General features: G+C 43.6%; 2 protein-coding genes across 4 annotated transcripts; both read right to left on the bottom strand.

Moving 5' to 3' along the window:
- Positions 1–1,807: 1,807 nt before the first annotated feature.
- On the bottom strand, positions 1,808–9,450 carry LOC147230390 (vitelline membrane outer layer protein 1 homolog). Its single transcript, XM_086154377.1, has 4 exons — positions 9,037–9,450; positions 6,340–6,452; positions 2,943–3,245; positions 1,808–1,897 (listed from the first exon to the last, which is right to left on the bottom strand). The coding sequence occupies exons 1-3, from the start codon at positions 9,388–9,390 to the stop codon at positions 2,948–2,950; spliced, it is 765 nt and encodes a 254-aa protein (XP_086010503.1). The 5' UTR covers positions 9,391–9,450; the 3' UTR covers positions 1,808–1,897; positions 2,943–2,947.
- Positions 9,451–12,908: 3,458 nt separating this feature from the next.
- brd2b (bromodomain containing 2b) lies at positions 12,909–23,210 on the bottom strand. 3 transcript variants are annotated; one of them, XR_015106694.1, is made up of 13 exons: positions 23,096–23,207; positions 19,482–19,764; positions 18,370–18,507; positions 17,301–17,445; positions 17,061–17,224; positions 16,296–16,793; positions 15,975–16,103; positions 15,629–15,874; positions 15,277–15,530; positions 14,871–15,187; positions 14,652–14,780; positions 13,952–14,509; positions 12,909–13,030 (listed from the first exon to the last, which is right to left on the bottom strand). XR_015106694.1 is itself a non-coding variant. In XM_086153762.1 (13 exons), the coding sequence occupies exons 3-13, from the start codon at positions 19,734–19,736 to the stop codon at positions 14,376–14,378; spliced, it is 2,409 nt and encodes an 802-aa protein (XP_086009888.1). In that variant the 5' UTR covers positions 19,737–19,764; positions 20,690–20,800; positions 23,096–23,210; the 3' UTR covers positions 12,909–14,375. The 3 variants fall into 3 exon arrangements, 2 of the variants coding, with proteins under 2 accessions (XP_086009888.1, XP_086009887.1); XM_086153762.1 differs by adding an exon at positions 20,690–20,800 and having other exon boundaries at positions 12,909–14,509; positions 23,096–23,210; XM_086153761.1 differs by having other exon boundaries at positions 12,909–14,509.
- Between the last annotated feature and the right edge of the window lie 220 nt (positions 23,211–23,430).

Raw genomic sequence — 23,430 nt, 5'->3', positions numbered from 1 at the left:
TAGAAAGCTTCACTGGAGACCAGGAGAACTAGAAGTATAACTACCTGAACAAAAAAAAAAAAAAATCACAAGATGTTTGTTCACAGGTGTGCAGGCAGGCAGGGAGCTGATTGGAGGTCTCATTGGCCAATAGGACACAGGCTGAAAAAAACTGGCGGGAAATTAAATCTGTCTCGGTAAAATGAGCAACTCTTCTTAAGAAAACCAATCCGATCCCAACAAGCCCAAAAAGCTCAGTTGCTAAGATATTGTCGGGAAAGTGACTCGCCAAAATGAGACCGACCGGGACGCCCATCGATGTTCACACTGCCTCCGCTGTCAGGAGGCCTTCAGTGCAAACACCTGAGGGCAGTTGGCAGGACACCTCTGGACACTCCAGCAGGTCCATCTCTCATCATGATGCATTTAAACCTGCCGTTTTCCGGGAGCATCATTGCTGGATACCTTGTAGCTTCGATCTGGACTGTAAAACCTTGTGGGTTTCTCTCAAGGCCAAAGAGGACAATTTGATCTCTACTTCGCCTGACTCTTACGTAACGTCCCATCATGTAGATGCGTTCACACAGCACCGCCGCCTTTCCCCAGAGCTTCGACTACATCGAGGAATCACAAGGCAGCGCAGCAGAAACTGGAGGCCCTGTGAGGAAACTACATTAGTTTTACTGCAAATCGAGGCTCGGTGGTTCCAATAATTTGGTTCCCGGGTTTGATGAGCCACCTGTCCACGTGCTTCGCTGCAGTCACATTTAGGCGATTCAAATGATTTGCTTGAACTGAGGTAAATTGAGGTTTCAAAAATGCTAAGAACATCAGGGTGTAATGTGGGTATTTCAAGGGTGTAGTTGTCTCTTACCACCTTGTGAATTACCCAAAAAACAAAGAGCTGTTGTTCAGACACTGCGATACAAAAAAACATCCTTTTCAACTGGAGGAAATTGGCGACCTTCTGCCTCGACCAGGAAAACGAACGTCATCGTATCCCAGATGTTCTTTAGAGCCAATTATACCCCGTCTGTGATTAAATATGTTTCCGGAATAGGATTGAGGCCCGCTTTGTTTCTTCTCTAACTATATTCGTTTTCCCAGTTGATCAGCCTGTGCGCGACTCCAAAAAAAAAAAAAAAAAAAAAAAAAGACGACTTTGAGTTTAACGACATACCAGCGTTTTCGTAACTATAACCGAGTGCCTGTCATTGTGTTACAGACTCTAATCACTTTTCCCCTCAACTTACGAAAATCTGGAGGAAAAACCATTACGGCAGCGTTTGATAATGTTTCAGTTTCCACCACACACACACACACACACACACCGAGTTAGCAGATTAACAACTCGCCAATTAATTAACGCAATTACCTCCGCGTCTGCCAATCTGAGTCTTATCAACCTTTGTCAGGCTTTAAACTGTAAATTAATTAATACCCCTCTCTTGTCATTTCTTAATTACCTCAGTTCCAGCAGGGGCTGTGTGGAACGCCTGTGTCAGCGGCTCGGTTTTTTGTGTTGCCATGACTTTGCGGCGAGCCGGCTGCTTCATTAGGCCGCGGTATGAACGCAGCTCTCACGGTGATGAGCTTGGAGCGGCGGAGGGATGACACGATCGGAGAAGTGGCTCTCCAGATGGGTGTTTGATTTCAAGCGGAGCCCCTTAATCTTTTTGTTTTGGTTTCCGCTGAAGGTGACACTCGGAGATGTTTTCTTTTTTTTTTTCCCCTGCAAACTTTGGTCCGGGGAAACACATTCGGGTTTCCAAATGGAAGGAATTGAAATTTTACCAGGGTACGGGAAAGCAATGAAAGAGACAGGAGGTGTTCAAATGACAATTTTTATTCTTAATCGGCTCGGAGGACGCGCTGAGCGGAGGGTGTGAGGCTGCGCTCGGTATTCACCCGGGCGTCGCTGAAAGAAATAAACACAGCAAAGTTTAACACGAGGTCGCACAACAAAACAAATGAAAAGCGCTTTTAAGGGCAAAGAATGTGATTTGTCGAAGCAGGAAATAAAAAAAAATAAAAAATCAAGATGAACAATGGCTCCATTCCACATATTGACTCCAACCATTAATATCATTGTTTATTCATACTGTAAAAAATAATGGCCAACGACAGCAGCACAAGTGGAACGCGTTAGCGTTTGATTTATTCGATCTTTTCTATTCCTTCATAGGCTATAAATACGATAAAACCGTCAATTTTTCATTCTGCGTGGTGGAAGTGAACTTTTTAGTGATGTGACATTTTCTTTTTTGCTTCGATAAATAATATAGCTTGGTAATAAATTGAACTGCGCTAAGTTTAATATAAAGCTCAATTTTTCACTCTGTAATCAGGAACATATGATAATTTGAGTTGAAGTCTGGGGCCAAGAAAGACGTGAATGATGCTGATGGGGAAATAGCACTTAAAAAGAATACAATAATAACTAAATTACCTGGATATTAAAAACTGAAAGTTTATAAGAAATGCCAAAAAGAGCAAGGGGTCTATAAAAGTCACCACAGCAAAATGAATATCACTAGAAATCATTCCTTTCGTCTTTGTTTAAATTCAAATGCGTGAACGCAGCACTTTTAATCAAAACTTGGAATTCAGACTTGTGCCTTCAGCCGAAATAATCGAATCCCTCTATTAATCCAGCCAATAAGCCGGTTAAACTCTGAACTTATAAGGCGTTGAGGTTTTTTCTGCTTACTCACTTCGAATAAATCTCGGTTCCAGACAAAAATCCATCATCTTTATGCAAAAAAGATTTTCGTTAAAGCCTTCCATATACCATTGCTATGATCTGAGACCACTTCATTTATATTTCCTACCAATTTCGGCACTTGCGTTTCTTAATCTGACAAAATGAAAACACATTAATTTCCCCTTTTTTACGCTTGGTGCGGGCTATTAGTTATTATAGTCACCTCTGGCCAGGACGAGATGTCAATCATAGGTCCTACCTTGGTCAGTGGCAGCAGAAAAAGGCCACATCATTGAGGCTGCTGTCATCCAGGCCGTACTGGTATTCCTCCATCTTGGTCTGGATGCCGCAGATCCCGCCACTGCTACATTCGCTGCTCCAGTGGCCGTACTCCCCCCACTCCGTGCCGGGCCCCTCCAGCGTCGGGTTGCTGCTACAACGGAATTTGATGTTGTTGGCTGCCGTGTCGTCTCCGAACATCCCCTGGTGAGGCTCCACGCGCAGCTGGAAGGAGGTGAGGACCCCGTCCGGGCAGTACTGGGGATGGGACCACTCGCCGAAACTGGAACGGGGGGGAAACCAGGCATAAGATCGGAAGGCATCAATCGGCTGACCTTTCAATGCGGGTGTCAGATCAATATCTTATCTGTCAAACATCTGATCAGTTGGTCAGTGTTGCTTAAACATTTCTGTTTGCTTGCATGTACAGCAGGTCGTGACATCTACCATAGTATCGACCATTTGATTCATAAACTGACGACTTCTGCGGTTACGACCCTTTCAGTGGATCCTCTCCCAGCTTGAGATGTTAAAGAATTATGCTGGACGTTCAGGCCTTACGTATCAAATATTCTACACTCGGCATTTTCTTCATGTTTCAAAAACAGCAGTGTCTGAACCCTTGTTGGAGAAGCCTGGCTTTGACACTGACAAACTACAGACCGTTCTCAAATCTTGCCTTTCGGTTAAAGGATTTTGAGAAAGTGGTCTCAAGTCAGCTTCTCCACTCTTTCTCTACTATTAACCTTTTTTGAGCCACTTCAGTCGGCTTTTAGAGCAAATCGATCTTCCAAGACAACCATTATAGAAGGTAGTGAATGGTTTCTTACTGGCAGCGGACTCAGACTCGCCCTCTGTGAGTGCTGCTTTCAATGGTGTAGATCATCATACATTGTTGGACAGACAGGACTGTTTCGGCGTCACCAGTCAGGTCTCCTATCATACCTCTGAGATCCCACTGCGTTTTGTTTAATAACACCTTCTCCAAACTGTGAGGCGTGGGGTTCTTTTTTTGGACCCGCTGCTGTTTATACACCACGCCAGATTCTCTGCTCCTTTTAAAACTGACATCCACCGCTATGCAGATGATCTGCAGCTGTATAGGACACTGAACATAGAAGGAATAGTGGCTGCTTGGCTGCTTTTAGGAGCCTGTTGTTAGCAAATGTTTTACTAATTTGTGGATGATTAGTGGACCATTTTTACAACAAATTCACTCTGAAGAAGGTTCCTGCAACTATTCCATGTCTCCATGTTCTGCCCGTGCGTGAGTTTCCTCACGGTTTTCAGGTTTCCTCCCACAGTCCGTAAAACATGCAGGAGCTCACTGGGAGACCTCTAGCCCCGCTGTTTCCCTGACTACATGGCAAATTAACGTGTCCTACATTGTTTCCCCCTCTCGTATCTTCTTGCTTGTGCAGTACTTTGATGGAAAGTATTTCATAAATATATGTTATTAATATTATCATTGGTATTATTTGCATTGCTATATTCTGTTGTAAACAAGTCAGAATCCATTGCCTTGTGTGACATTGAGATATGAAGTCAGACTTTTAACCTCGACACTTTGTTGGTTTTAAGTTTAAACCTGGATTGAGACCTTAACCTGATTTTCTTTGACTTCCAGTCTGACGTCCTCTTGCATTTAATAAACATGTCAATGCTGCTATTGGATCTTTCTTGTGTGACATTGACGTCAAACCGACGTCCTTCCGACTTTTTTCTTTTGATTCTCCCGCTGATAGTAATTATTGATACTAGAATTTTCTTTTTTAAACTGCCAAACAGCAGCAGAGATGTGACATAGGGTTTGAAACGTCCCTCCGACACCGCTGAACCTTTGCTTTCATGCGGCCCCTGAACGCAGCAGGGAACCGTCTGGCCTCCAGCCACCCACTGCCTTTTAAACGTCGCCTCCTCCCATGCCTCTGCACAAAGAGGAACCCGACTCGTCACTCTCAGACCAGAGGCCTCTCTCTGTAAACACATCTGAACCGACCGCTGCATATTTAAAGACTTCGGATAAGAAAAAATGCAAAGGGGGAGGAGGAAGGAAGGGACGGCTATCGATGCCGGCATCATCGACTTCCTGCTGCTTGGCAACCGTGACGAAGATCATTTAATCAACCTGGATGATCTTCTGCATTTATTTTTTGAAGATGCACACAGCGTTGGAGATGGATTTCTAAAACTTGAGTTAATGTCAGTCCCATACGCTTTTATCTCTTGAAATTAAGAGCAAGAAAAGTGGTTGTTCACTCTTTTTCAAATTAGCAACACAAACATATGAGGTTACAAATATCAAAATAATAAAAGCCTACAGTCAGGTCAATTTCAATAGGTATTGGATTTTTATTTGTAATTTAACTGGTGATTAAGATAATTCTCAGAGTAGCTGCCATTTGAAGTTTCCCCTGGTTGTGATCTATGGTTTAAATATTCATACAATTCTCAGTTTTCTTCTATTCGATTCCAAGATATTAAAAAGATATTTAAGAAAAACGCAATTTATTTCTTCATCCTACAACTTTTTCTTTACCAAAAGCTCTGTTTCCTAATTAAGCTTGTTTAACACATTTCACTCTTAATGTACAGGACCTGTGTTAATCACTATGGATTTTAATTCTATATATCATATGGAATATATTCATATATCGTAAGGTCATATATTTCACCATGCCCTGTGTTTTTCATATTTATACGAAGCCCCTTAGGGGACATAGAGGAGGGAAAATAGAGGGTAACAAAAAAGACTAATATTCACGGGGGTGGTAAGAAAAGACAAACTTTTGTGAGATCTTGCAAAACTTAACATTGGGTGCAATGGTCTTATGAGTCGTCCATCCAGGATTCGCATTATTTACCATTAGAGGCTCTATGGTTAGAGCATAATGAGAACAGCCTACGTTAAATTCTGTGTTGCTACATGAAGTTATTGAATAAATGTTATGCCCATATAGTCTCTTTTCATCTGCATAATATCCTAATTTGGGACGTCTCTCAAATGCAGCAAATGCTCCAAATCATCCTCCATGACTCCCTTTTTCCAAACAGTAAACACAACAAATCAACAGCGGTAAATAAAGCTCAGTAAATTTCTCCCACTCCATTGTTGTGTCCATTGTGTTTCTTTGCCCTTGATGTAAACAAGCTTAAGAAGATCTTGCGAAAATTAATTAAAAAGGTTTTCTTTTTTACCCTTCAAAATATTTTCCCCCCCATGTCCCCTAAGGTGGTTCCGTACATTTAGGATTATCACTATTATTTTTTGGATTTTAAAAAATGTCTGGATCGCAGCAGCTGTGTTAAGTAACCCAAGGATGCAGATCATGTGACCTCCTGTGTGTGTGTGTGTGTGGGGGGGGGGGGTGACTCACTATCCAGCGTGGGATTCAACGGAGTAAACAAAGCTGCGGTTCCCTTCTCTGGCACAGATGAGACGGATCCCGTTGAGGGCGGTGTCATCCCCACCGTACTGGTTAGGCTCCACCTGGGAAAACATACAGAATTCCCAGGGTGACCAGGGTGTGCAGTCCCGCGTGTTCACACGGGGACAGATACAGTCGTATGAAAAAGTTTGAGCATCCCTGATCATTTAAGATTTTCCTTTATAAATCATTGGTTGTTCGGATCAGCAATTTCAGTTAAATATATCATATAGCAGACGAACACAGTGATATTTGAGAAGTGAAATGACGTTTATAGGAAAGTGAGAAATAATTACTTAAGATAAAAGTAGGCAGGTGCATAAATTTGGGCACCCCAACAGAAAAAGTGTGTCAATATTTAGCATTTCCTCCTTTTGCAGAAATAACAGCCACCAAATGCTTCCTATGGCTTCCAATGAGGGTCTGGATTCTGGTTGAAGGTATTTTTTTACAAAACATCTCCAGTTCAGTCAGGTTTGATGGTTTTCGGGGCATGGACAGCCCGCTCTAAATCACACCACAGATTTTCAATAATATTCAGGTCTGAGGACTGAGATGGCCATTCCAGAGTGTTGTACTTGTTCCTCTGCATGAATGCCTTAGTAGAATTTGAGCAGTGTTTAGAGTCGTTGTCTTGCTGAAGTATCCAGCCCCGGCGCAACTTCAACTTTTTCACAGATTCTTGAACATTGTTCATATCCATGCGACCTTCAACTTTAACAAGATTGCCAGTCCCTGCACTGGCCACACAGCGTGATGGAACCAATCCCCCTTGTTATGTCCAAATAACACAATTTTAGTTTCATCAGTCCACAGCACCTTATTCCAAAATGAAGCTGGCTTGTCCAAATGTGCTTTAGCATACCTCATGTTTGTAGCATGTGCGCAGAAAAGGCTTCTGCCGCATTACTCTCCCATACAACATGTCCTTGTGCAAAGTGCGCCAAATAGTTGAACGATGCACAGTGACACCATCTGCAGCAAAATCATGTTGTAGGTCTTTGGAGCTGGTCTGTGGGTTGAGTTTGACTGTTCTCACCATCCTTCACCTCAGCTTATCAGAGATTTTTCTTGGCCTGCCACTCCGGGCCCTAACTAGAACTGTGCCTGTGGTCTTCCATTTCCTCACTATGTTTCTCACAGTGGAAACCGACAGCTGAAAACTCCGAGCTAGCTTTTTGTATCCTTCCCCTAAACCATGATGGCGAACAATCTTTGTTTTCAGGTCATTTGGCAGTTGTTTTGAGGCTCCCATGTTGCCACTTGTCAGAGAAGATGCAAAGAGGAGAACATCTTGCAACTGGCCACCTTAAATACCCTTTCTCATGATTGGCTTCACATGTGTTTGTAGGTCAAGGGTCAATGAGCTAACCAAACAAATTTTGTGCTCCAATAATTAGTGCTAAAGGTATTCAAATCAAAAAAAAAAAAAAAAAAAGAAACAAGGGTGCCCAAATTATATGCACCTGCCTACTTTTGTTTAAGTAATTATTGCTCACTTTCTGTAAATCCTATGAACTTCATTTCACTTCTCAAATATCACTGTGTTTGTCTGCTATATGATATATTTAACTGAAATTGTTGATCCAAACAACCAGTGATTTATAAAGGAAAATCTTGAAAATGATCAGGGGTGCCTAAACTTTTTCATACGACTGTACATTAATCTCAATTAATCTCATTTCCAAAGACTGAGACCTGTGGATGATTTGCAAAGGTTAATGTAGTTATCCCTTCCAAAGTTCTGTTTTTATCTCCACCCCTGGAAGACTGGATATTCTGCTGTGTTAGGTTTAGAAAGCCAAGAATCAGGAACAAAAGACGATTGTATTGAGTGTCTCCTCGGCAGAAAGAGGGATTTTGTAATTAATTACTTCATTCGTTCATTCATTCATTCATTCAGTCATTCAGTCATCCATTATCTACACTACTAATCCTGCAATCAAGCTTTATGCTAGAACCAAATTCACCTTGTTTTCTCAAGTAATTTCTACCTTTTTTCTTAATACCAGTTCAAAACCATGATTTATTGTTGATTTAAACCAGGATCTGATTTCGTTGATGTCTTTAAATGTGTAACTCCTAACCTCACCAATTATTGATGTAAAAAGAAATTATAAAATCAAATTGCTCCGCCCTTCACATTCAATCACCTTTTTCGTAGCTGGATTTGCTTTATCCGTTGTTTATGTAACATCTAGAGCTGGATCTCGTCGAAGGTGGGAAGACCTGACTGACAGCAGGACGACGGGGATGAAGGCAATGACGTTTTTCAAACTGAAAAAACGCGATTGGATCTGAAATGCTTGGTGGGTTTTTGTCTAACATTCTGACCTGAGAGAGATGCAGTTTCACGATCAAAATTGGATTAATTCATATTACAACCTAAACTGAAATTTATTGCAAAATAAAAAGGAAAAATCCAATTGATCCTCCGACTTCAATATTTACTTTGCTTTTTTTCCTTGCACAATGAAAATAAAGCTTTTGTGTTATTTTAATTGGGCTCCAGGGTTTTAGATTCAACATTTTGCTTTAATAAAGTACAAACAGCACAAAAAAATTGTGTTTAAATTTCAAATATATAAAAAAAAAAAAAAAAACAGGGCTCGCATGTGTTAGCGGATGCGGGTGATTATTCTTTACCCTGAGGCTGAATCCCACGGCGTAGAATTTCTCGGGACACATCTCGGGCCACGTCCAGTTTCCGAACAACTCCCCGTTTTCCACAGTGAGGACGGAGCTGTACGGCCTGCTGTTGAAGGCCACGCCGGCCCGCTGCAGGACGGTCCTCTCCTCGCCTGAACCGCAAGACAGTGCGGCCAGTAGGGCGACCAGGACAGGGAGCAGACTCTCCATGTTGACGGCGGTGACCGCGATCCGGCAACCGCTTACGTTTATACGCCGGCCCGGTCCAAGATGAATGATTGACAAAGAGGGCAGGGCCGCCTGGGAACGGCGCAGCTGAGCGGGACGGAGGGATTCAGAGCCTCCTCGCATCAATTCTCCCACATCCCTCGGCTTCCAAACATGATGTTCTCTTCCTGTTGTCACAAACGTCTGACCTGCTTCGGGGAATTATCTGTTTTGCCCATTTCCCCCAAAAGAGAAGTTGGTTGCTATGAGGAAAGATGATTGTTGACGGCAACGTTCATTTTGGGATTTGAGACAAACATCAACAGAGCAGAAAATACTTCAGCTGAATCTGAGCAGCGGAGAAGATCTCCATGGGGATCAAGGAACATACTATTTCATTTTGTCAATCTTTTCAAATGCATACATCTTTGCTGAAATCTACTGGTGTTTTTCTTCTCATCCTTTGGGCTGCTCCCTTCAGAGGACGCCACAGCCAATCATCTGCCTCCATCTAACCCTCTCTTTTGCAAACTTCCTGTCCTCTTTCCCTCTATCCATGGTCCTGGTTTTCCTCTAGACCTCCTTCCTTGAAGTTTAGCGTCCTTCTACCCGGATCTTCACCATCTCCAAACCATCCCAGTCTGACTTTATCTCCAGTACATCACACATTTCTTGGTTTCTGTCCCTCTGATTGACTCATTCCCGATGCTCTCCATCCTCCTCGCTCCCAAAGAGAAGCTCAGAATCTTCATCTTGGCGATCTACGGTCTCACTGTCTCTAAACCATACGACATTGCTGATCAATGACCCTCAACCATGAGTGCAGGATAAGCGGTATAGATAATGGCCAAATGAATTAATGAATTATTGAATGCTCTTAGATGCCTTTGTCGGGGCAGTACTTATGTTCTCTGGGTGATTTTAAGTGTAATTCTTGTTGTTTATTTTCCTAACTGGCCTTAAAATCGATCCCCTCTTCCTCCTGACTGACGTGAATGAACTGTGGGAACTCATTGGTCCCGGTCAGCCCCGCCCATCCAGCTGACCAATCAGCTTCCATTCATGCTATCACTTGACCAACAACCCCCCCATCTCATGATTGGCGAAGATGATGTCTCAGCTCATGCTGGGACTACAAACATCCTGTGGATTAATGATCATCAGTTTAACAAGTCTCCATGCGTGTGTGTGTGTGTGTGTGTGTGTGTGTGTGTGTGTGTTTGTGTTTAGCAAGCATGACCTGCGGTGACCAGGCTCGACAGCTTATGACATTCCCACGCTACTGTTCCTCATAGTTTTATTCTAAATAGATAAATAGATTTATTACAAATGGACTGAGAGCAGAAGTCAGCATTTGTGAACAGCAGTATGGCTTCATGCTTAGAAAGAGTACAACAGATGCAGTATTTGCTTTGAGAATGCTAATAGAGAAGTACAGAGAAGGCCAGAGGGAGCTGCATTGTGCTTTTGTAGACCTAGAAAAAGCATATAACAGGATGCCAAGAGGAGCTCTGGTATTGTATGAGGAATTCTGGAGTGGCAGAGAAGTATGTTAGACTGGTGCAGGACATGTATGCTAGCTGTGAGACAGTGGTACGGTGTGCTGTAGGGGTAGCAGAGAAGTTCAAGGTGGAGGTGGGACTCCATCAGGGACCAGCTCTGAGCCCCTTCTTGTTCACAGTGGGGATGGACAGGCTGACAGATGAGGTTAGAAAGGAATCTCCATGTACACTGATGTTTGCAGATGACCTGTAGTGAAAGCAGAAAGCAGGTTGAGAAAAATCTAGAGAGGTGGAGGTATGCTCTGGAAAGGAGAGGAGTGAAATTTAGTCACAGCAAGACAAAATATATGTGAGTGAATGAGAGGAACTCGGGTGGAACGGTGAGGCTAGAGATTGGAGATCGAGAAGCTGGAGGATTTCAGGTACTTGGGGTCAACAGTCCAGAGCAACAGAGTGTAGAAAAGAGGTGAAGAGACGGGTCCAAGCAGGTTGGAATGGGTGGAGAAAAGTGTCAGGGGTACGATGTGATAGAAGACTATCAGCCAGAATGAAAGGAAAGGTGTACAAGATAGTGGTAGGACCAGCAATGCTGTGTGGACTAGAAACAGTTAGACTGACGGAAAGACTGGAGACAGAGCTAGAGGTTGCAGAGATGAAGATGTTGAGGTTCTCTTTGGGGGTGACCAGGATGGATAGGATCAGGAATGAGTCTATCAGAGGAACAGCACATGTGAGATGTTTTGGAGAGAAGCTCAGAGAAGCCAGACTGAGATGATTCGGTCATGTTCAACGGAGGGATAGAGAATATATTGCTAGACGGATGCTGAAATGGAGCTGCCAGGCAGGAGGACTAGAGGAAGACCAAAGAGAAGATATATGGACGTAGTTAGAGAAGATTGAAGGTAGTTGGTGTGAGAGAGGAGGATAGAGAGAATAGGGTGAAATGGAGAACGTTGATTCGCTGTGACGACCCCTGAAGGGAAAAGCCAAAAGAAGAAATTTTACTTTAAATAGAGCATAAAACAGACTATTAAGTTTAGGAAATTCAAGCTGCCATTTCTGCCTGAGGTCTGAATTATAAACATCATCATCATTATTTTTATTATCATTATAAAAGCAATACAAAATAAAAGTCTGCTGCCTTACTCCCTTTTCAAATAAAATTTATTATACAGTATATTATTGCACTATTACCTGGACCAGGGCAAAATGATGAGCAGTTATCCATGTCTCATTCTACTGGACTAATTTCTGATTTATTTGCTTGTTATTTAACATTATTATTGTTTTATTATTTTTTACTGTCTTGTAAATTAACAAAAAGATTAATATTCAAAGTAAGCAGTGGCCCGACCGAGGATCATCCCGGTATTGTTTGGACTTACAGAAATTCAAAATTCAATAGTGAAACAAAATAGATAGTTTTTTCTTTGTGTAATTGAATGAATGTACCTTGTTCAACATACTGTCTAATTCTGATCCTTCATAGATTATTGAACGTATTAACCCGTACGAAATACAATTATAACATGTCGGTCATGTTTTTAGCAGTCCGAATATAAGTTTTATTTTCCCAAACTGATACAAAAAGAGCAGTTTATTCTCAGGGTGGCTCATCGAATCCTCCTAGTTCCTCTGACAAAGACCAAAGCGTCGCGTTGAAATCGGCCTTTGAGAACCTGACACTTTAAGACGATCCATTTTACTAAGACTACATGCTGCCCCCTTGTGGAGGAACCGCGGCATTACAACATCTGATGCAACAAGTGGGCAAGTACTGGATGGGCCCTGCTTTTGGTTTTATTTTGTAGAAAAGTTTATATTTTTAATCTCAGTTTCCATAATACTGATATTTTATTTGCACATATATCTTTATTATTTTTGTTTTTATTTCAGTTGAGGGAAAATACCAAGCTGCATTTATTAAGAAAATAATGCAAGATTATTAATATAACTGATCAATTTTATTGGATTTGCAGTTTCAACAACGGGAGTTTGCACAGATCTTAACTATCTCTGACTAACCAGATCTGGTGTGAATTTTAATTTTAGATTTTTTTTTGTTGGAAAAAGTTTAACTTAGCTATTTCAATTTAGTGTCAACTCATTTAAATTGATTTGCAGCAGCTGGCAACACACATGCGCGACCACAAAGTCCAGTTCTTTCTACAGAAGATGTTTTAATAAACAATGCTGTCAAATGAAAAGTGCGTCTGAGAGGCAGCGACCTGCCTGACCAGGGGCAGCAATGCTCTGTCGAGAAAGTCAACTAAGACAGTAACCTGGAATGAGATAGAACAGCGTGTTATAAAAAAGGGGGGTTAAAGGAGAACTGACAAAAAAAAAATAAAGAAACTGAACAGTAGAAATACAATAGTTGTGCAACAGCAAATACAGTTTTAGAATATACAAGCATATTTTCTTTTACTGAACATTTAACAACTAAGCAGAACTTTTGTCTCTGTCCTGTTTGTTTCTGAATTCGGCTCCGTGGTTCAGTTCAGTCATGTATCCTTTGTTCCAATAACTGCCAACAAGCCAAAAGGTTTCCGGCGAAACCTTCACTGTGTTTTGAAGTGCAGGTCTCCAGAATCAGACACGGAGGGCACTTAAGACAGCGCCCAGCGCGACAAGCCGAGGACGCAATTTTTTTTTGTTTTCTTTTCATTTTGTTCGCCGATGGGATGAGGAGACAACATCCACTGTTTCACCGTCTGGAAGTTTCTGGTGGCAGTTTGTGATGCAGTCTTCGACCTCTAACTACAGAACCACCGTCAAGAACAGGCTGCGGCATGAACGCTCGTCTGAATCGACATTTAACATCTACGACTGTTATATTTGTGCAAAACGTAAGACATGACCTAGAACTCAAACTGTAACCGGCATCATATTAAACCTGCATATGGCCGTTACTTTACTGCTGTGAACACAGAAGGGGCCTCAGCGCTCCATACACCATTTAATAAGTTAGTTTTTCGCAATTACGGCAACCATTATTAACAAATAATGGGGATCAATAAAGTATCATTCAAAACTCGAGATAATTAAGGCTGCGTTTTGGGGTCGATCTAAAAGGAATCTTTGCGGGAGGCCTAGTATTAGAAAAGCAAAGCTTGTGACCAAAGGGGTCGCTGGTTCAAATTCCAGCAACGGCCAATGTAATGCGGGTGACGACAACAAATAGATTCACTCTATTCCCTCACCGGAGGACACAGCTCGAGGCCAGCCAGAGGAGATTCGAGGAAGGCCAAACGTTCCACAACCTTCACTATTCCACTTCCCTCTTTGGGGGATCTCCATAAAATTCTTCTTTATAAAAGAAACACAAATGTGTACACGTATTTACAAAGGGGAAGGCAGAAGAAACCAAGGCATTAAGTGTTTGGGATCTACACGTAACCAGGCGCGTGTTTCCTTCGCATCCCTCAGTCCCACGTTCTGGACATTCGCATCAGTTCCACCTGTGGTGTCCAAACGCATCCCACAACAGTTTCAGGGGGTGTGTGTGTCTGTGTGTGTGTGTGTGTGAGTGTGTAGAGTGTGTGTGTAGTGTGTGTGTGTGTTGTCCCGGGCCAGCCCAAGTCCCTGAGTTGTCAAGTGTTTTCTCTTCTGTCGGTGCGGAGGGGCTCATCCCGAGTCTGAATCGCTAGTGTCCGAGGATGACGACGAAGACGACGACGAAGACGATGAGTCCGAGCTGGAACTGCTGCCACTCAGGCGGGTGGGCTGCGTGTGATTCTCTGCAGCGCTGGGCTTCTCCACTGTTGAGTGAACACAAGACAGGAAAATAGGCAAATAAAAAACAGAGCATTTGCATCCGAATCGGTGAAAACTGGAAAACAGAAAAGAACCAATCGCGGATCGATCGCCGCTGGAGCCGGAGCCCGGCGTTCAGGGACATACCTTTCGGTTTAGTTGGCTTCTTGACGGAGTTGAGCTGCCCGCTGACATCTTGCAGCCTCCTCTCCAGCTCCCGCCTCTTCTCCAGGGTCAGCTCCTCTTTAGACTTGCCAATGCTTCCTTTCTTCCCAGCTGGAGAGGAGGAGGATAAAAATGGCATCCACTTCAAATCAGATGGCGCAATCTTTTTGGAATTATCCCGTACGGACACCTTGTACCCACCCTGCTCAGCGTATGGTTTGCGGGGCTTCTTCCTCAAGCAAGTCATCACGTAACGCTCCAGCTCCTTCAGCGTCGACGGCTTGAGGGTTTCAAAGTCGATCTCAATCTCCTCGGGGTTGGTGTCCCTCAGCGACGGCTCCCTGGACTGGATGATGTGGACCACTCGGCCCAGCTTCTCTCCCGGCAGCTTGTTGATGTCCAGGCTCAGCTGGCGCTTCTCGTCGTACGACATGGGCACGATCTCCTCCTCTTCTTCAGAGTCGTAGTGTGGCATCATGGAGGGGCCCACCGGCGGGTACAGCGGCTTCTTCGCAGCTCTGGAGAGTCAGGCGGAGGAGAGACAGGTGAGTAAACGGAGATCCAGATGTATCTGGAGGGCGAGATGTGGAAAAGGGAATGGCTTCACTTGTTATTCTTGTTGCTCTTCTTGCTCTGGCCCTTCTTTGGCTGGGAAGCTCCGGCCCGGGCCGACTTGGACTTGAGTATCTTGGCTGGCATCTTCCACTCCTCGGAGCCAGCTCTGCTCCTGCTGCCTCGGCTTCGCTTCTCCAGCTTCCGCTTTTTCTTCTTCTCCTTCTTGTCCTTCTTCTCCTTCTTCTTTTTCGGCTTGACAATGGGGCCCTGGGAAAGCGCGGCCAGCTGCTCGTGCACGGCTCGGAGCTGTCGTGGAAAAAAAAAACAACAAAAAAAACAAAGATATGATTTAAACATTAATTTTAAAACTGACAGGTTGGTGAGTCCAAAGAGGGTGGTCTCACCTGTGTGCACACCTGGTCCTGTAACTCAGCCAAGCGATGCGCCCGCTCCTCCTCGCTGTCAGAGCTGGGGCTGCTCTCGCTCTCCTCACTTTCACTGCTGGGCTCGCTCTCAGAGGTTGAGGAAGACGAGGAAGATGAGGAAGAGGACGAGGACGAGGAGGAGGTCGGGTGACCGCTCATGGACACGGATGTGTGATCCATGTGGGGCTCGTCGGGCATCTTGGCAAAACTGAACTCAAAGACATCCTGGGACAGAGACACCAATTACAGGAGAAGTTCTGCGGGCCATTTCACGCTTTCACTCCAACTGAAGGTCCCAGAAGCGAAGGCCGTCGGCCCCACGCACCTGCAGCTTCCGCGCCATTCCAACAACGTCGTGGTCGGGCGGGTTGTACTTGTAGCAGTTTGAGAACATGAGTCTGACGTCGCTGGCAAACTGCTGAGCGTCTCTATACTCTCGACAGTCCATCTTCCTCTGATAAAAACAAAGGGATATTTTGACCCACTGGGCTCTAAGGAAAGAGGTACAACAGTACAACAGTCCCTGCTGTCTTTCCCCAAACTACTGTCAGATATTTCATCATGGATATTTTAACATCAGAAACTGAGGTAACTAATCCGTACATCTTGATTATTTGGTCCTGTAATGAGAAGAAGGCGGTGTCACCTTGATGGTACTGAGGTCCATGGGACACTTGATGATGTCGTGATAGTCGTGGAGTCCGAGCGCAGCCGCGTCCACGGGTGTGTAGAAAGGCCAGGCGTATGCGGCGTGTTTCTTCGACAACATGTCCTTCAGGAGTCCGCTACAGTACCTCAGCTGGGGGCTGAGCTTGCCCTTCCTGGAGGGCTGTGCCTGGACAGAGTCCGGCAAGTCCTTCTTGGGCGGCTTGATGGGGCGCCCGCTCCCCACCCGACGGGCACCGCTGGACATCATCGGTTGGAGAAGGACGGGCCCGGCGGGGCTCCTTACCATGCCCATCCCTGGCGGAGTCTCCATGGTCATGGCAACCATGGAGGACATGCTATGCATGGAGGGGTCGTGCACCTGCCCCCCGTGGCCTCCCTTCCCTAAGCCCACCATGTGGGTGGCTGCCGACATGCCCACGGCGAGTCCCATGGTGGACGGGGTGGTGGTGTCTGCCTTGCGCTTTACACCTTTCTTCTACAAAGAATAAATAAATAAAGCAGCTGCTATGACCCACCGGAGAGACCGGGTTCAAGGCTCGACACATTTTCTTCATGTTCCTCTGCATAAAGAAGCAATTGCCCAGGCACGGACATCACGATCGACATCTGACCAAATATCGATATCTGATAGCTGATCTGTAATCAAGCTCAACAGAAAAAGTTCCCCAATGAATTGAATCTCTCTAACTTGACATTTAAGTATTCCAACCAAAATAAAATGCAAAAATCCATTTATGAGTACCTTGGTGGTGGGCTGAGTTGGGGGCAGCCCCATGATGTTTGCTGGAGGCAGGCTTTTGGTCAACACAGTCTGGGGTGAGTTCGCCAACATGGACTCTCCGGTGTCCGACGACGACGGGGAATAAGCGGACTGGGACACTGCCGGCACCTGCTGGGCCCTCGATGCTGAAACACCAGCAGTGTTTAGACAGAACGGAAGACAGAGCAAGTGCTAACCACCTCTGCTGGAGACTTGTCTCACCGCTGGACTTGCGTCCCCGTCCTCTGCTGTTCTTGTTCCGAGGTGCCGGTGGGGGCAACTCAACTTCCTCCTGGGGCATTAGCGCCACCTTCTGGAGGAAGATCTTCTCTAATGACTGGGCCATCAGCACAATGTCGTCTGTGGGCTGCCCAAGAAAGGTTCAGCAACACTTAGGTGCAACCCAAGGCAGCCATAATACATAATATGATAAATCACAATGTTCATTTTTTCCTAATATTATCCCCGGCACAGGAATTTAAATAAAATTTCCTTTATGGGATCATCTTATCACTTCTTAATCATTTCTTTCTTTATGGCTATCAATTTAAGTAATTGGCCAACAGCTCGATGATGGTTTCCATGACTTTGTAAAACTTAGACACAGTGGCTGAGAAAACAAGTTATTGAGTAAATTGAATAAAAATAAATTAAAAAAAAATAAAACAAGAGGCTGACCGGAAGAGATCAGAGATCTTGTGTGACTTGATATGAAGCCCAGCCCCGTTTTTATCAGGTTTTATAAATATTTACGGCATTTCTAAAAGCACCGCCCTTGTCCTGCCGGCTCCCACGACAACGGATGAGCTGCATCGTTGACAGACATGAGCCTGCTGGTTTGATACCCGAGTGGATGTTGGTGTCATTTACATTTTGATCAACTGACATTTTTCATTTTTCCTCCTGCTTCCCATGTTTTAACATACAGTATGTGCAGGTCAGCACACGCTGGGTGATTCTGTTAGACAGCACAGCATCCCAAACATCCTTCTGTTTTAGAAAGTGATGGATGAGGGCTTTTCAGCACATGAAAACAGAGATGGGGCTCAACTTGAACTGTGGAAATCTTTGATCCATATCGCTCCAGCGAACCTGACATATTTTCAAGGTAAACTTGGAGTCATTTCCTGAGTTAAGCAAACAGCCCCTGAGCTTTCATAATACTGCATTGTTGCCAGAAATGTAAAAAAAGACCTCCTGATATCAGATACAGCCATGAGCTGTGGAATCTCATTCGTGAGCAAGTAAAAGTGAAACTGCAAGCGGGGCAGAGTCATGATGGATGACCAACCTTGTTGTAGATGTAGCAGTTGGTGAACATTGTGTTGAAATCTTGGATGCATTCACTGCCACTGCGGTAAAAGTTGTTTTCCAAGCGCTTCTTGATGGTGCCCATGTCCATGGGCTGCTTGATAATTTTGTGATAATCCTGAAGAATGTAGATAGAGGAAAAAGTGCAAAGATTGTGAGATTAAGTCTGAAATCATTCGACAAATGGAAACTTTTATGTTACTCCCAGAATAACAATTGCCAACTTCATAGCCAATCTAATGATACAGGTATGAGTTCAATCTCCAATCAGCCTCCTGGTCTCTACCGTTATTTCTGTTTTCGAATGCAGGCAAATTGATTGTGTAGTTCATCTGCTGGACTTTTTTTTCTGCCTTCGTCAGAAAAGAGTCAGTGTGACAAAAATGTTGCAATCGTGGTCATTAGCTCTAGCGCTGGACAGAATCATTCAGCCCCGAAGCCGCCACACCACGGTGATGAAAATCAATATCTTACATCCCGGTGATATCTAACAACAGCTCACTGTTTCTGCTGCAGTGAAATTACAATTGATCACACAGAAAGTTAAGAGGGACTCAAGGTAAGCAGGGCTTGTTTGCAAGTGGCTGACCACAAGTCCTGATGGGGGAAGAACAACGGTGGAACTGAGGAGCTGCCCGTAATAACGAAACAGTTTCACTGAGCACATTTTAAACAAGCTAAATAGAGCGCGTACATGCTTACTGCTCAAGGATCCCCCTTCAATATGTTCTCTGGAGAATATGGGGATCGAACGTCTCTGCAATAACTAGACAGTAGCTTTACATCCAGAGTGCCCCAACCCCCCCCCACACACACACGCACATACACACACATTTCAAAAACAAACCCATGACCACATCTGTTTAGAAAGTCAGAGCCCCTGTGAGACCCTTCATCCAGTACGTCGGTTTCCGCAACCAGTTAGTAGGCGTCATTAGCAGTTCTATTGCTGTGCATGTGTGAGTGTAAGCTCGTACAACATGCATCATAACATTACACTGTAAAACCAATTGGTGACTTACTTTAATATCCTGTACATATTATTGTGTGCAACAAGGGAAGATTTTTTTTTAATTAAAGCGCAAGACCTACGGGTAGGTTAAGCCTGTAGGCATCCACAGGCTCGTGGAAAGGCCAAGCGAAGTGATGCCTCCACAGGCACTTCATCAGGGTCTTCTGAAGATACTGGAGCTGGTTGGTCATGCGGCCTGGTCGAGAAGGATCCTTTGTCGGGGGCTGTGGTGGCGGCGGGGGGCCCTGGGGCAGGGTGTGTGGCAGAGAAGGGCTCTCAAAGTCCTCGTACAACAGGGAAGGCTTGCGGATGCGTTTGCCGGTGTGTTGGTCCATCCCACCACTGGACAGCCCAACTAGAGCGCTGGAAGACACCAGAGAACGGGAGTGAATTAGAAAAATGTGCTCCCATTTATGATTAATTCAAAGAAAAAAGAAAAGAAAAAAAAACAAGAGTATATGGGTTTACTGATAAAATGATCAGCCCTCTTACACCTGGTCAGCTGAGTGCCAGTAAGGCAAATGAAGACACACAACTTATTTTTGCTGAATCACAAATTAATCTGTTAAATTATTAAGTGTGTGATTCTGAAATGATTTGCCCCTCGCCTTTTAGGACAAGTCAGTTAACATAATGCAAAAAAAAAGGTCTCGCAATAAAGAGAGAAAAATAATCCCAGTTTCAAGCACAGGAGAGAGGAATAAATGGAAACTCTGAGACCAGTTTGTTTTCATTTTTTTCTGTTCAACATCCTATGTATTGATCTGCCTTCATGAGCCATCTATCAAACTGAACCATGCATTGATTATAATCAGATTCAAACAGGGTTGTTTGGGTTTGTGTACAGGATGCCGCACTGCAGAAGCTGCTAGAATATAGTTCATTAATGTAGTAGCAATTAATATCAGTTTATGTTTGAGATATAAGAAATGTAAAAACGCCACTTTCAGGAGAAACTTGTTTTATTTCCCTTAAAGCAGAGTATTCAAGTTAATTTCACCTAATTTTGGAAAAGGTTGTTTCAGGAACTTGTCAACTATCAAACTATTTGGTGATTAATTCTCCATTTAATTAAACTGCTGTAAACAGTGTGGCCTTGCAAACTCAATATTTCATCCTCACCCAGGCTTAAAGAACAAAAGCTTAATACCTCCAAAAATGTGCTTGAAAAGTGCGCGCAGACACCCCGGGTAGAAGTCTGTTTAAACCTCTGTACTTTCCTGTATTTAACTTGTACAGAGGCACAGTTTCCTCCCATATGCAAAGAATGAATCTGGAATATTCTCACCAATGATTTACAATGACCTGCTCCACAATATGAAAAATGGGTCAACGGCAAAGGACATTTTTTGTGTTATCAGGTAGGCCATGTAGGAAAGAAATATGGATAGCACAGTATCTGGAAAACACAAATACACAAAAATTAGTATATCCAATAATAAGACTTCTGAAATATCATGAAAAAGAGCAAAAATAGTAATAAAAAACACATATTCAATATACTGTATCAGTATTTGAAATTCTCTCACTCAAAGTCCCTAATTTTCTGATCATTCCTTGTCATTTACTTGCAACTTCTTACAAAGTATTTTTGCTATTTATTATTTAGTTCATTTCTCAACCAGGGCAAAGTAGTTAGGTCAAGTATCAGGTTAGTTTTTTTACTTCTTCACTTCTGGTGATTTTAGGGTGATTAATAACCAGTTTACAATTGATATCAAACCCAGCACAGGAACAAAAATGAGAATTTTAACCACATGACAATAAATGTAAGGATTTTTGCAAGATAAAAAAAAATCCACATTACGTTCACAGTTACAGGATTAATATACATCACTTTGAGACACTAAGACAATCACTGCGATCCCTATGACAATGAAGCAATAGGTCCCCTTGACTCCCTTCCTAGAGTGCACGTGAATCAGATTTGGAGGAAGTTAAACCTCACCTTAACAGTTCAGGACATTCTGTTGGCCCACTGACACACAAACAGCCCATGGGCTGATTTTTCAACAAAGTCCCAATGGCATGAGATACAGCTATGTAACAAAAAGGCACTAGGAAATGAATTAGAGACCACAGTCTTCTGAACACATACAGGTCGCATTTATGTTTACATTGTGGTTATTTGTATTGTGAATTTACTATATACAAAAGGAATAACTGTACCATAAATATCTGATTTGTTGTTGTTTTATGTTTGGTTATTTTCTTATTTAAATGAAGATGCTCTTAAACTTGCCAGCTGTAATATGATGGTTTTTTTTCTTGCATTTTGCTCCATGTCAGTTTCTACATTGGCACCATATTTCATAGAACCCAGTTGTCTGATTTCAGAAAAAGCATTAAATTCACACCAGGATGAGAAACTACCTGTCTATAAAAGCGGTGTTGTAGAATATGTAAGTAAAACAATTAAATGACCGCTCTACCTTAAAAAGTAAATGTCAGGACATTTGTAATATGCAGTTGTTGCATGTCACAATTATCCTTTCCTCTGATGTCTATGTTTACATGTGTGCGTAGGCCTTAATTTGGCAGGGAACCACTGGCCCAGCACATTTCCCTGTATTTTTCTTTTGAATTATTAATATTGTTCTGATCCAAAGGTGATCGGGCTGGAGTGAAGCCCGCCTTTTATCCAATAACAGCTACAATAGGCTGCAGTGCTCCCCCACCTGAGTGAAGGAAAAGCGGTATAGACAATGCAAGTGAATGAGTGGATGAATTCAAGAAATTTTGGTTTTAGGACTAATAGCTATCATATTCATCTGAAATTCTTTCTAAATTATCTTGTGTGTTGTGATACAAAAATGTGTGTGTGTGTGAGTATTATGTATTATTGCATATATTATGGCAATCGTGCAATTACACTAAACGGGAACCGCTTGCGTTCTTCGGCCAAATACTCAATGGGGTTTGACATCTCGGATTCCAGTCCAACAGCTGGCGATCGCGTGGTTTGGACGCCCCGCCCTCGGTGTTTGTAAACACAGCCTCGCAGTGACAGAAATCAATAATGAATGACATCAAGTGTTTGAGGAAAATAAGAGCAAATCGCAACTTCGTCCATAATCAACGCACCACTTTACAGCAGTCAGTCCGCCACAGTCTTTTTGCTGCAGCTAACGTAGGTGGGAGCTGATAGCTTGTAGCTAAGCTAGCACAGCAAGCGTCCCCAAGGCTGCAACAATGCCCAGCAACCTTACGGTATAGTGATGGCATGTATATTCTTTAGGAGCGGACCGTGATTGTGGAAGCGCGCAAGAAATTATCCTTTAAACCACTGAATATTTTTAAGAGGGAGAAGGAAAATCGGTGTTAGCAGGGCGCCTAAATGTTGAATGACCCCGCTGACAGAAAAGCCGGTGGGGAGTGGAGGAAACCGGCCAGTGAGGCGACTGCTGTAATTTACCTTTCTGCGCTAACTCCAAATGCTAGCTGCAAATGCTTAACCTCGCAGTTCCAAACAAGTCTCTGCGACTAGAGGCGGCAATTCGTGCTTGGACTATCTGATGTAAAAATGACGCTATTTAGCTTAACGGGTGTCTTACCCTGAGCGGTAAAACAAGCTAGCGGTCCTAACGAGCGGCTGGCGGCAACTAAATGACATTAAGGTTGGTAATAGTTACCCTTTACTTTGTTTAAAATAGCGTTCGACCGGTTGCTGTGAGTCCGAAAATGCCGGTCTTACCTTTCGTGCGGCGGGTTGAGGGCCGCTTCCATCGGGCTGAAGGCGGAGTGATATTACAATCCAATTATACCAGCAATGTTGACACTGCTTCTCGGCGGGCGAAACGCCGGATAACTCCGCAATGAAATGGCGCCTAGCCGCTTCCGCTTAACTCTATATAAACCTACCACGTGGCGCCGCTGCGTCTTTCCGTTTACGTTTTCAGATAGTCTGCGCTCCGATTGGCCCAAACCACATGTCAATCAAAACCCGAGCCCTACCACTCTGTACATCATGTACTCTGTCATGCTTGTTACAAAGGCGACAGGCGCGGAACGACGTTGTGTTTTTTTTCA

This window comes from Fistularia commersonii, chromosome 10, assembly GCF_037954325.1.
Source record: "Fistularia commersonii isolate RoL2024-O1a breed Wild chromosome 10, RoL_Fcom_v1.0, whole genome shotgun sequence".
Classification (NCBI taxonomy): Eukaryota; Metazoa; Chordata; class Actinopteri; order Syngnathiformes; family Fistulariidae; genus Fistularia; species Fistularia commersonii.
Note: the sequence above shows the minus strand (reverse complement) of the source record. Positions and strands in the feature narration are given on the sequence as shown.